Raw genomic sequence first — 11,944 nt, 5'->3', positions numbered from 1 at the left:
TTATAAGTTACTTCCGTAAGAGATTCTTTAAACTTTAGTAGTTTCGTAATAAAATTAAATATAATCGACGTCTATACTTCTTCTAGAGTCTATAAGAGCTATAGTAGTTCATAAGATCTATATCTTATATATTTCGTTTATATATATATTTCGTATTAATTAATAAATTTCTAAATATCTTTTCTTATATACTTCTAAAGGTCGTGGTATCTAGTGATGAGCTTAATTATCTTATCGGCTTCTAAGTATTTCATTAGTAAGTCGTTATAGTAGTGTTTCATTACTCTAAGTCGTACGACTTTATTATATACTCGGTCTACGAAATAATATTCTTTAATATTAGTTTTTAGTTCGTATTCGTAGTTATTTCGTTCGATCGAACCTTTAATATTTATTATTACTAATATTAGTTATACGTAGATTATATAGTCTCCTTCCATTTATAGAAGGAATATCGAGGTTAGCCGAATATCTTTTATATAATTTAGTCGTCGGCTTAGAGTATTTACTCTATCGTTTTTTTTATCTTTAACGTAGTAGATCTTAAAATTATACGGGGCTATAGTTTCCGTCTATCGTACTTATCTTCTATTAAGTACTTTAGTTATATTCTAATAAAGAAAATTTTTATAATCTAAATAGATCTTTACTAAGTATTTTAGTTCTTCTAAATATACTCTTTAATATCTTAGTGCTTTTATTATTACGAGTAATTCTTTATCGTAAATATCGTAGTGAAGCTTTAGTCCTATTATTTTTCTAGAAAAATAAATAACTAGTTTAATTTTTCCGTTCTATTCTTTCTATATTAGAACTACGATTATCGCGCTGTCTAATACGTCGATTTTAAGAAAAGTCTATTATTTCGAGTCGAAGATCGTAAGAATCGGGGCCTTAGTAAAGACTTTCTTAAGTTTCTTAATTATCTACTTAACTTCTTCTATTAGAGTAAAGATCGCGACTCCTTTCTTTATTAGATTTATTAGGGGTGCGGTAATTCGCGAATAGTTCCGTATAAACTTTCGATAGAAATTAGCGAATTCTAGGAACGATTATAGTTTCTTTAGCGTAGTTAATTTTAGCTATTCTAGTATACTTTTAATATAGTCGGGATTTATCTTAAGTTTCTCTCTAATAACTATATATCTTAGAAATTTAACGTTATCTTTATAAAATTTATATTTTTTAAGTTTAATCGGTAATTAATATTTCTAAAGAACCTTTAGTATCTTCGTAACGTATTCTATATATTCTTCGTAGATCTTAAAGTAAATTAAGATATCATCTAAGTAAGCGATATAAAAGATATTTAAATATTTTCTTAACGCGTTGTTAATAAGTGTTTAAAACGTCGCTAGTACGTTAATAAGTCTAAATAGTATTACACAGTACTCGAATAGTTCGTATTGAGTTCTAAAGACTATTTTTTATTCTTCGCCTTTCTTTATATATATACGGTAGTACGCGTCTCGAACATTCAGTGTTATAAAGTATTGCGCTTCCTTAAGCCGATCTTAGAGCTTATTAATTCTTAATAACGAATAGACATTCTTAATAGTAATATCGTTTAGCTTTCGATAATCTATATATAATCGAAGCTTTCCGTCTTTCTTTAGAACGAATAGAATAAAGTATTCTACTTCTAACTCTAATGATTTAATATAGTCTTTCGCTAAATATTCTTTAAGGTACTTTCTTAAGATCTTTTACTCGGTTTTCGATAACGAGTATAATAGTTTAAATATAAAGTATTTTTCTTCTTAAAGTCGTATTTTATAATCTTATAATTTATATTTCGGTAGAGTCTCGATTCCTACTTTCTTTTCGAATATAGACTTTAATCTTTCGTATTTCGATAGATATTTCGTTGTAGTATTAGTAAATATACGTACTAGTCGTATCTAAATAATCTTTTTAGTATATTTCTAAGCTAAGCTTAGCTTAGACTTCTAGAGTTTCGCGATATAGTTATAATTATCGAATCGTATCTAGATTCCGGCTTAGTTAATAATCGAATTATAGTATTTTAATTAAAATATACTTAGTACTATATCGTATTTTATATTTATAATATCGAGATCTAATTCTTCTTAATATTCGTTAATCGTTAATTATATTAATCGTAACTTATACGTAAGTTCGAATATAATGGTGCCGTCGAATTCTATAATTATATCGGATCTCGGTCTTTTAGTCTTCTATTACGATAGCTTCTCCGCTATTCTAGTATATATTAGATTCCTAGTGTATCCGGAGTCGATTAGAATACTAATCTCTTAGTCTTTTAATATATCTCCGAGAAATATAGGCTTAGCGTTAGATCTTATAACTATATTTAGCTTAAGTCGTTAGTTTCTTCTTTTCTCTTTAGTTCTAACTAATCGTACGCTATCTCCGTTAGCTTTTCATCGTTAGCGCCTTCTAAAGATATATTTTCGGTAATATAAATACCTTTAGTTTTATTATCGTTCTAGTTTTTTTTTTAGTGGAGGTAATTTATTTTTCTATCTTTTAAATCGGATACTTCGTAGTTATAAGCCGTATATCGTTTTACTAATTCTTTATAGATTTACTATACTTTTACGATAGTTATATTTAGCTTCTTTAACTATAGATAGTCGAGGTACTATATATATAAATAAAGAATTAGTCGTAGAGAATAGACGTAAATCATTCTATAAGAGAATAGTTCTTAAATACTAACATTAGATAAGGTTTCTACGAGTCGAGGAACTTTAACTTCTTATTCTCGATAGATTCTTAAGATCGTTTATATCTTTATCTCTACTTTAGTTAGTATTCGATCTATCGTTAATCGGACTTATATCTCTTTCTTAGATATTTAGATAATCGCTGCGATTTCTCTTAAATCGTCTTCTATAAGGGCCCGTAATCGGATTTCTTTTACTGAGGCTATCTCTACTTTTCTCATTAATTTCTAAGTTTAGTAAGTTCTTACTCTAATTCTTTCTATTACTTCTTAGAGAATTTATTCTAATTCTTTTTATATAAGAGATTTTAGTTCTTCCTTATACTGAGTCTTCGGTTCTTCACTAAGATCTAGATCGAAGTTATATTACGAATTAGCTATATTATATTTTCTTAGTACTTCCGGATCTACTTTCGATATGTGAACGTTTAAGATATTTAGATCGCCTTTTTAGTGAGTATAAATAAAGTTCGAGTAACTTCTTTTCTATAAGTATTCATCGTTTTAATAGACTCTTATACTAAAGGTTATTTCGATTTTAGAAGGGGGATTCTTTAGTTTATATATAGTATAACTATATTCTAGTAGTATTAAAGTATAATAAAGATCTAAATATATCCTTCTTACTTAATATTTAGTTCGGATATATATACGCGTAGATATAATCGCTATTAATATCGCTTTCCCACTATCGATGCTTTCTTCGACTATTACTATCTCTTCTTCTACTATATTAGCTTTAGAGATAATCGTCGCTATTTCCTTAGTTTTAGATTTCTTTTCAATAGCTATAATCTACTTTTTCTTATCTTTATAGTCTTTCGCGTAATGGCCTAGCTTATCGTAACTATAATAAGTCGTTTCTTTTTCTTTTCTAAAATCGATTTTTTCTTTCTTATTTTCTTTATTATTATTACGTCTTTTTTACGCTTAGTCTAGATTTATAGATTATAGTTCGTAATAGAGTTCGCGCCTTTTTTAGATATTAGCTCGTTAAGCTCTTATCGTATAGATTTTTTAAGTAATATTAGAGCGCTTATATTAGTAGTATTCTTTAATATCGTTATCTTCCTTAATAGCCGTAGCTATTTATTTTTTTAGTAGTTTCTTCTCTAAATATCGAAGTTCTTACTTAATTTTCGACTTTAATTCTTCTCGAAAGATAAAGATGATAATATTATCTTATTAGTTAAGCTTCGTATTTAGCGTTCTAAACGTAGTTATATATTCTTAAATAGACTTAATTTATTAAAGACTTACTATTTTCTTTTAAGCTTTCTTTTCTTTATCTTTCGTCTTGAATATTAGTTTTATTATTTTCTTAAATTCCGTAAACGTAGCGAAGAGACTAATAATCTCGTTCTCTCTATTATTCGCTTTATTCTTAATATAATTCTTAACGAAGAGTCTAAGTTAAGTCTCGATATTATCTTCGAAGTAGCTTTCTATAAAGAGTATTTTCTATAAGTTATTCTAGAAGTTAGTAAGATTCATTAGAATATATAAATCCGTGTAGTGAATAAAGAGTATAAGTTTAGATTCTACGTCGTTAAAAGACTTAGATGGGTTACTAATCTTTTTCTTAGTCACTAGTACTGGCGCGGCGATAGTTGTTATCGTTCTTAAGGTGCTCGGTGTTAATCTCGGAGTACTAATAGTAGTAGATATAGTGTCGTTAAGAGATAGTCGTACTGTGCGTCGTGCTAGTTCGTTAATGAGCGAGATAAGTCGGTCGGGTCTTTCTTAACTACTTATAGGGGTCGTTCTCCACAATAAGAGTAATAGTTAAAGTATTAAGGTTCCTACCGGGGTCTAACTAGATTAGGGTTCCTAGTAATAATTCTAATAGTATAAACTAATTAGAAAGAACGTAAGATATAAGAAGTCACTTATCACTAAGAACTATAAGTTTAATAGTTAATATAAGTTAGCTACGAAGAGAGTGTAAGCTATCTAGGGGAGGGGAAAACGAGAGTATATATAATGCTTATACTCTGTGCGCTCTGTGCGCTCTGCGCGCTTTACTGGCAGAGCCCATAGGGCCGACAGAGCCAATAGGGCATATCACGTGGTTCAGCCTTATTCCCTTGTAGATCCTTCCATCTGTCCAATGAGTGTCTTGAGCCGCGCCTTCGCAGCCCGTGACCGGTCTCTTCCAAGGCTATGTCTAACACTGTGCCTCACAGTCTATAAGGGCTCGTAATCAATACTTCTCGCCCTTTACTCGGATTATTACTTAAATACTTATATAGCGTTGCTCTAATGCGCCGTATCTCGTAGACTGAATATACTCTAATGCGGTAACTACGTTTATCACATTAATATTTATTTTTTTATACTCTTTTTAAAGTAATTCCGTACTAAATACTCTTTCTTATAGTAATTATAGCACTTAGGAATAAACGAGGATATTAATTTTTCTCTCTACTTAAATTTAGACTTAGCTAATACGTTTAGCGAACTAAATATATTTTTTCTCTCTCGATTCGGGTAGAAAGTTTTATTTCTACTTTCTATTATAGCTATCGATATCTTTTACTTTAGAAGCTCATTTCTTTTTTCTAAAGTATTCTTCTCCTTAGTTATACTCTTTTATTTATTCGCGAAACGTATCTTATAACGATAAGCGGCCGTAAAGATAGTATCTCTATTAAGACGTATCTTCTATAGCTCTACTATAACTACGTTACGAATATTAAGCTATAGATCGTAAAGAAAACGCTATATCTTTTACTCGACTTCCGTAAGCCTTAATATCTTCACCTCGATCTCTACTTACTTTAGTTTATATAAGTATTAACGAACACTCTATTCTTTTCATTACTTTCTAAACTAAGTAGTATAAGTAGTCTTAAAAGTACGAGTTTAAGAGTCTTTAATAGTGCCTCGAAGGAACGTAAGAAATTCCTTCTAACTAGCGGGTACGTTATATTATCTATAATATATTTAACGAGGCTCTTTATCTAGCTAGATTATCGCCGTTTAGATAGCTCGCTTAGCTATTTTAGAGTCTATTAAATTTTAGTAATAGAACTCAAAATATATCTCGATATTTATAATAAACTTAGTTAAGACCTAGTAACTACCCTCATTAAAATACTTCGGGGAGTCCGTCTTAAAGATTTTCGCGTAGTTAACTAAATTATCTATAGCTAGTCGCTTATTATTCTTACTCGATTTAGATAGGAGACTTCGAGAATATACTATAGTCTCTTATATTAATCTCTATTCTATACTAAGAGTACCTTCTCTTCGTAGATAATGAATTCGGTTTATTTATTCTTATCGTATTCTTTCTCTTTTAAGCCTAGATAGTTCGGTCTATAATTATTTATCATTTATTTCTTCGAGGTTACTTACGTTCGTAGACGTAAAAATAAAGTATCGCGGATCTATAGGGCCCGTAGTGATCGTAGAGTCTTCATTAACGGTCTTCGACGAGACCTCGAGCGCCTCATTATCTCGGGACGATAAGGGGTTTATTCTTATCTAATTTAGATAAAAACTTATCTTAGTAAGGATGATTTTTAGGGGTCTCTCTAGAATCGCATACAGCTACTACTAGCTTAATAGTATCACTACGTAATAGATAAGCGTTGAGAATTATTAAAGACCTACGTAACGTAGTAGATATAAAGGAATTAGAGTAGCTAAATATCTTATTCTATTTACGTAGTTCTATTGACAACGACTTAACGCTTAAGAAAAAGGAAGAGTTCTCTCTTAGCCGATTTAGGTGAGAGGAGACTCTTATAGCTTTCTCTCTTTCTATTACGTGAAAAGGGTAAGGTAGCGTTAATCGATAGCCTTGTGCCTCAACCGTCCTTTGCCTTATCCTTTCCTTTTCTTTCTATACCGTCCACCCGATTCGGGTGGAGGGCGTAGAGTACTTGAGGACAACGGTGGGCTCGTGACAGTTAGTATAAACGGATTTAATAACGAAGTAATATACTGAGGCGTTTACGAAACTTACTATTACGATATTATTAGTGTAAAATTAGGCGTAAATCTTTATACGCGACGAGATCTTCGCGAAGTGTCTTAATTACTTATATTACTTAAAACTATTTATAAAAAATTAAAGTAGATATATAAAAAATATAAGGTTTCGAACTAAATCTTAAATTATTAACTTAATAGCGTTAGTATTCACTAAGATAAAGACTTAGCGAGTTATCCGCTTTTAGTATAAACCTTATTTCCGAAATAGGAAAGACCTTTTTAAATTTAATAATATTATATAATAAGTATATTATAAAAGTTACTAAAAATAGATGGTCTATAAGAGCTCATAGCCTAGATATAAGAGCTGTGAGCGACTGTGGGCTCCCTGGGCTCCCTGGGTATATAAGAATACTGTGAGTCGCGGGAAAAATTGCTAATGATAGAATAGATTAATAGACTTATATAATATTCTATATTATCTTATCTAAAAGATTTTTATAAGTATATAGCTATACTCTCTTCGTAGCTAACTTACTATATTATTTACTAAATTATCTTATTCTTAGTAATACGACTACTTATATCTTAGGTTTTCTTAGATCTATATTTATAAAGAATCTATTACTAAGTGTAACTTTATTAGATAATACGGTAGTAGCCTTAATATGGCGCTATAAAAAGTAAGTACATTATCGTTAGGTAACTTCAGAGAGGAGATTTCGCTGTGCGACTTAATAAACGACGTTCGATAGCCCGTTACAGAATGAATTTCGTGGCTAAGCGTTGACCTAAGAGTGTATCCTTTGTTAATTAATGTCCCAGCATTAGCCTCCCTAAGTCGCTAAGAGGTTTCACTTCCTTACCAAGCTACCGTAGGAGCTCTAAACATTAATGTTTGCTGTCTTTTCAGAGCCCCTAGGATCGAAGAAGATGGGGCTGTTCACTGTAATCGAAGATCGAGGTGCTAGGTTCGGCTCATCCAGTGCAGGCAAAGCCTTCGTTCTCGTGTTGTTCATATTAAGAGGAAATGACCAGTGAAGAGGACTATAACTTATTTCACACGCATGTTGATCCTAGAGATGCGATGATGGTAGGGTCTTTTTGTGGTCACATTATGCAATCTTTCGTATGGTCAAATAGCAAAATTGACGAGTCTGTAAGGCAGGAGAATTCAAGGGGAATTCTGCCTAAAAGGTGGAATCCTCACGTACGTAACTAAGACCAATCGGAGGCGAGGACAGCACAGTGTCGAAGGATTCTATTCGGATTGCGATGGTTAATGGTCAGTCAGCGCCTCCATCTAATCGACCCTGGCTGTGAAGACATGCTGACTCGCTGTTCAAAAGCGAGCTGTGTCGTATCAGACAAAAGGGCCATTGGGAGGTGGTCCCTATCTAACCAGTGACATGTCTTCGACCTGGCGAGAGAAAGGAGCTGCTTTAGGGAGCAAATCAACTGCTAGCAATGACAAATCGTGGGCTGGGCTCCGGTGCAACGAGCCCGGTGCCACGATGTGGTTATTGCTAGTCTGTCATTACTTATGTCTTTCTACAATCGACGTCAAGCGAGGACAGGCCTCTTAGCCCCTAAATTTTTCTCCAGAGCTTTGCGCTAAATACAACTCGGGTTAGATACCTTTATAAGTGTTCGCTGTTTATTGGTTTCTGTCTCCGGCGAACCTGCGAGAAGCTCCACCAGGCTAAGGCGCCAAGAACCTAGTTGAAGCTTTTGTGTGCTTGATGGAATGTTCTGCGTGACCGGTTTCCTTGTTGAGGCTCATGAGATGTGCGGAAGGCAATCAGTCACTGAATGAAACCGCAGCGTCAGTAAGGAATGGAATAGATAGTTGTCTTCTGGCTGACACCATACTTGCTAATCTGAGGCTCTCTGCTCTGCTTCCCAAACATATTTATTTCTCTGTGGTATAGCTACAAGGCGCGGAAGTGATGATTAGGATCATCCATAAGATTAGCATCCACCGGCTTAGCACAAATATAAGTGGGTTGGTAATGCATGGTTCATTTTCGTCCCGATTGATCCTTCAATTAGTGCCTACGTTACATGCAATGAACACTTCTGTCACATGCACCAAAGACGCGTTAACCATCCCCAGAGATGAACTTGCTTCTCCTTGACCGCCAACATCAATACACAAATGGATGTCTATGGTTGTACCCACGTGCATATACCATTGGCATAGACTGAATGAGACACTTCAGCAAAATTTTCTCGTTCTAGCTGATGTCGAGTATATATATTAGCATCTGACCATCGACCTTGAAATGCCCCTGTTTCCAGATTTCCAAGGTTTTCGGTGAAAGCAAGAACAATTCTTCAACATGGGTTCACATAATCTCTCTCCTGAGGAAGTAGTCTTCAATACCTCCCCCAACATTTCTCCTGCTTTCGGGTTAAGCGTCTACGAGCAGAGACGTAAGTCGTTGGCTGAGATAGACAGTGCACCTGTCGGCCTTTCCCATCTGCGAGCTGTCCTTGTGGCTGGCACCGGCTTCTTTACAGATGCCTATGACCTTTTCAGCGCAAACTTCATAACTTCAATCATCGGATTGGTCTATTTTTCAGGCCACAAAATTCCCACATCTGCGGATACTTCCATCAAGCTTTCCACAACGGCAGGAGCAGTAATTGGTCAAGTCATCTTTGGATGGCTCGCAGATAAGTTGGGAAGGAAGAGAATGTACGGTCTCGAATTGATCATTATGTTGGTTGGGACATTCGGTCAAACAATAACGGGCCAAGGTCCTGCTGTTTCCTTCTTAGGGCCGTTGATATTCTGGAGGGTTATTATGGGTGTTGGGGTCGGAGGTGACTATCCTCTTTCATCTGTGATCACCTCTGAATTTGCAACGGTAAAATGGCGTGGAGCGTTAATGAACGCGGTGTTTGCAATGTGAGGACTCCAATCGCTATGGAGGAGAAGTGAACTAACTGGATGCGGTAGGCAGGGGTTTGGCAACCTAGCGGCAGGGTTGGTCTCCTTTGTTTGCGTCGTCGCCTCGAAGGACGCCTTGTTACCAGCTGCCACAGCGGCGCAGTGCGATGAGCGATGCCAGCTCGCTGCCGATAAGATGTGGCGCAGTATTGTTGCATTCGGCACGGTCCCAGCTCTTTTAGCAGTGTACTTCCGCTTGACAATCCCAGAAACACCACGGTATACCTCAGATATCACCTTAGACGTGGAAAAGGCGCGAGCTGATGTTCAGGCATATCTTCGAGGTAAGCGACAGGGAAAAGTGGAGGAAGGCCATACCTACGTCGCGGAGACTCGCAGAAGGAACGAATCGCCAAAGGCAACATGGTCTGAATTCTTCTCACATTTTCGGCAATGGCGGCATGGAAAGATTTTACTTGGAACGGCTGGATCATGGTTCTTCATTGACGTTGCCTTCTGGGGTCTAGGCTTAAACAATTCCGCCATTCTTGGTGCAATTGGGTATGCCAGCTCCCAAAACGTCTACGATAACTTATACAATACGGCCGTCGGCAATCTAATCCTGGCAGTCGCCGGCAACATCCCAGGATATTGGGTGTCGGTTGCGCTTATCGACACAGTTGGCCGCAAACCCATTCAGATGGCGAGCTTCATCATCCTCACAATATTGTTCTGTGTGATCGGATTTGGCTACCATTCGTTGTCGGCACATACGCTCCTGGGGTTGTACGTCCTTTGCCAATTCTTTTCCAACTTTGGAGCGAATTCCACAACATTTATTGGTGAGGCCATTAGAGAAATCTCATTGCTTAGTGCTAACTTTCCTAGTCCCTGGCGAAGTGTATCCCACACGGTTCCGGTCCACGGCGCATGGTATCTCGGCCGCTGCGGGAAAGGTCGGTGCTGTCCTCGCTCAGGCTTTAATTGGGCCCCTAAGGAACAAGACTGGCACGAATAAGTGGTTGAATCATGTCATGGAAATTTTCGCCCTCTTTATGCTTTGTGGAATCTTCACTACCTTGCTAATTCCAGAGACAAAGCGTCAGACTTTGGAAGAACTGGCAGAAAAATACCATGGTGATAGTGAGAGCATTGATGTTTCACAAACTGAGGAAGCGATCATCACGAAGGATAAATGAGAACGGCGAGTAAAGACAACAACCGCGCAACTGCAGTTTCTGGATCAAGCTTGCCCAAGTTCTGCCCATAAACGGCTTGCTTATGATTGCAGATACCTTCATTAGCAGAGACAGAGAAAAGATATTTTAGCTAGGTTTATAGACGCCTCAACCTGGACGCCGCTTCCCTAGCGTCGTTCTGCCCATAGTTCCGCGCATAATCGTAAGCGCTTCTTTCATCAACCCCCTGTGGAGGCCGGCTTTCTTGGTAGCCAAATTCATCACCGCGATCGGGCGTCGATTAACCCGAGAAAGGTAAGTTCCTGCGCGTAGCTCGGAATTATATCGTAAGAAATCTGCTGCTTTGCATCAGAAATTGACCATGCGGACCCTCCGAATCCTTAGATCCAAAGTTCACTTACTTCGTGAGAAGAATGTTGGATGGACGAATCACGACGGCCGGGAAGCAATTTGGCCATGTAAGAGTTGTACTTGTCCCGACCTTTCTCCATGTCATACACGATCTGTAGGGGCACCTCAAGCCTAAAGTCTTTCACCTTCGCGCCTGATATTTTGGCCCAGAGAACTAGACTGTATTGTCGTGGGGCGACGGCGCTGCCGAAAGTCGGAGGGATGTCGATTGGTGCTCTCGCGATGATTGGAATGTCTGCCAGCAGGGTCACAGATGTGGAAATGTGCCAGGATTGCTGGTCCGAACTTTGCGCGCCGGAATTCAAGCCGAGCTTACCAGAATCCACATCTGGAAATGAGAAAGGTATCTTCCGTACATACCAGGATCCTATAGCATGCTTGATGGAAGGCAGTGGCATGACTTCATCATTCCGTCTAGTCGAGCCATTTATTTGACCTGGCAATTTCGGAAAAGGTCGCATGAAATGAAGGTGTTCGCACGCATCCCAAGGACAATGTAGGCTTTAATTTTCGTGGACCATAGCCCTCAGTCGCTTAGGATCCGCTCTTAGGCGTGAATGATCAATTTTGATGGACACCTAACTGTTAATGAACCCTTGTAAGCTCCTATCGCTGAAGATAACAGCAGGTTTAGCGGTGCTCACAGTCCTTCTATATTTCTCCCATCGTAGCCCTCATCAGCAATTTTTCCCGCGACTCACAGCATTCTTATACACCCAGGGGCCCCAGGGAGCTCACCGTCGCTTATAGCTCTTATATCTAGGCTATGAGCTCTTATAGACTATC

At 36.9% G+C, this 11,944-nt stretch overlaps 2 protein-coding genes across 2 annotated transcripts; one reads left to right on the top strand and one right to left on the bottom strand.

Moving 5' to 3' along the window:
- Window positions 1-8,994: 8,994 nt before the first annotated feature.
- On the top strand, window positions 8,995-10,747 carry A1O5_12440 (MFS transporter, PHS family, inorganic phosphate transporter; the record flags this gene model as incomplete). Its single annotated transcript, XM_007753009.1, has 3 exons — window positions 8,995-9,566; window positions 9,618-10,390; window positions 10,437-10,747. 3 exons carry the CDS (start codon window positions 8,995-8,997, stop codon window positions 10,745-10,747), a joined length of 1,656 nt encoding a protein of 551 aa, XP_007751199.1.
- A 380-nt stretch (window positions 10,748-11,127) lies between these two features.
- A1O5_12439 (uncharacterized protein) lies at window positions 11,128-11,556 on the bottom strand (the record flags this gene model as incomplete). The annotated part of the gene is made up of 1 exon (XM_007753008.1): window positions 11,128-11,556. One exon carries the CDS (start codon window positions 11,554-11,556, stop codon window positions 11,128-11,130), a length of 429 nt encoding a protein of 142 aa, XP_007751198.1.
- Between the last annotated feature and the right edge of the window lie 388 nt (window positions 11,557-11,944).

The sequence above is a fragment of the Cladophialophora psammophila genome (assembly GCF_000585535.1).
Source record: "Cladophialophora psammophila CBS 110553 chromosome Unknown aczJe-supercont1.34, whole genome shotgun sequence".
In the NCBI taxonomy this organism is placed as follows: domain Eukaryota; kingdom Fungi; phylum Ascomycota; class Eurotiomycetes; order Chaetothyriales; family Herpotrichiellaceae; genus Cladophialophora; species Cladophialophora psammophila.
The sequence above is the reverse complement of the archived record's forward strand: the minus strand, read 5'-3'. Positions and strand labels throughout refer to the sequence as shown.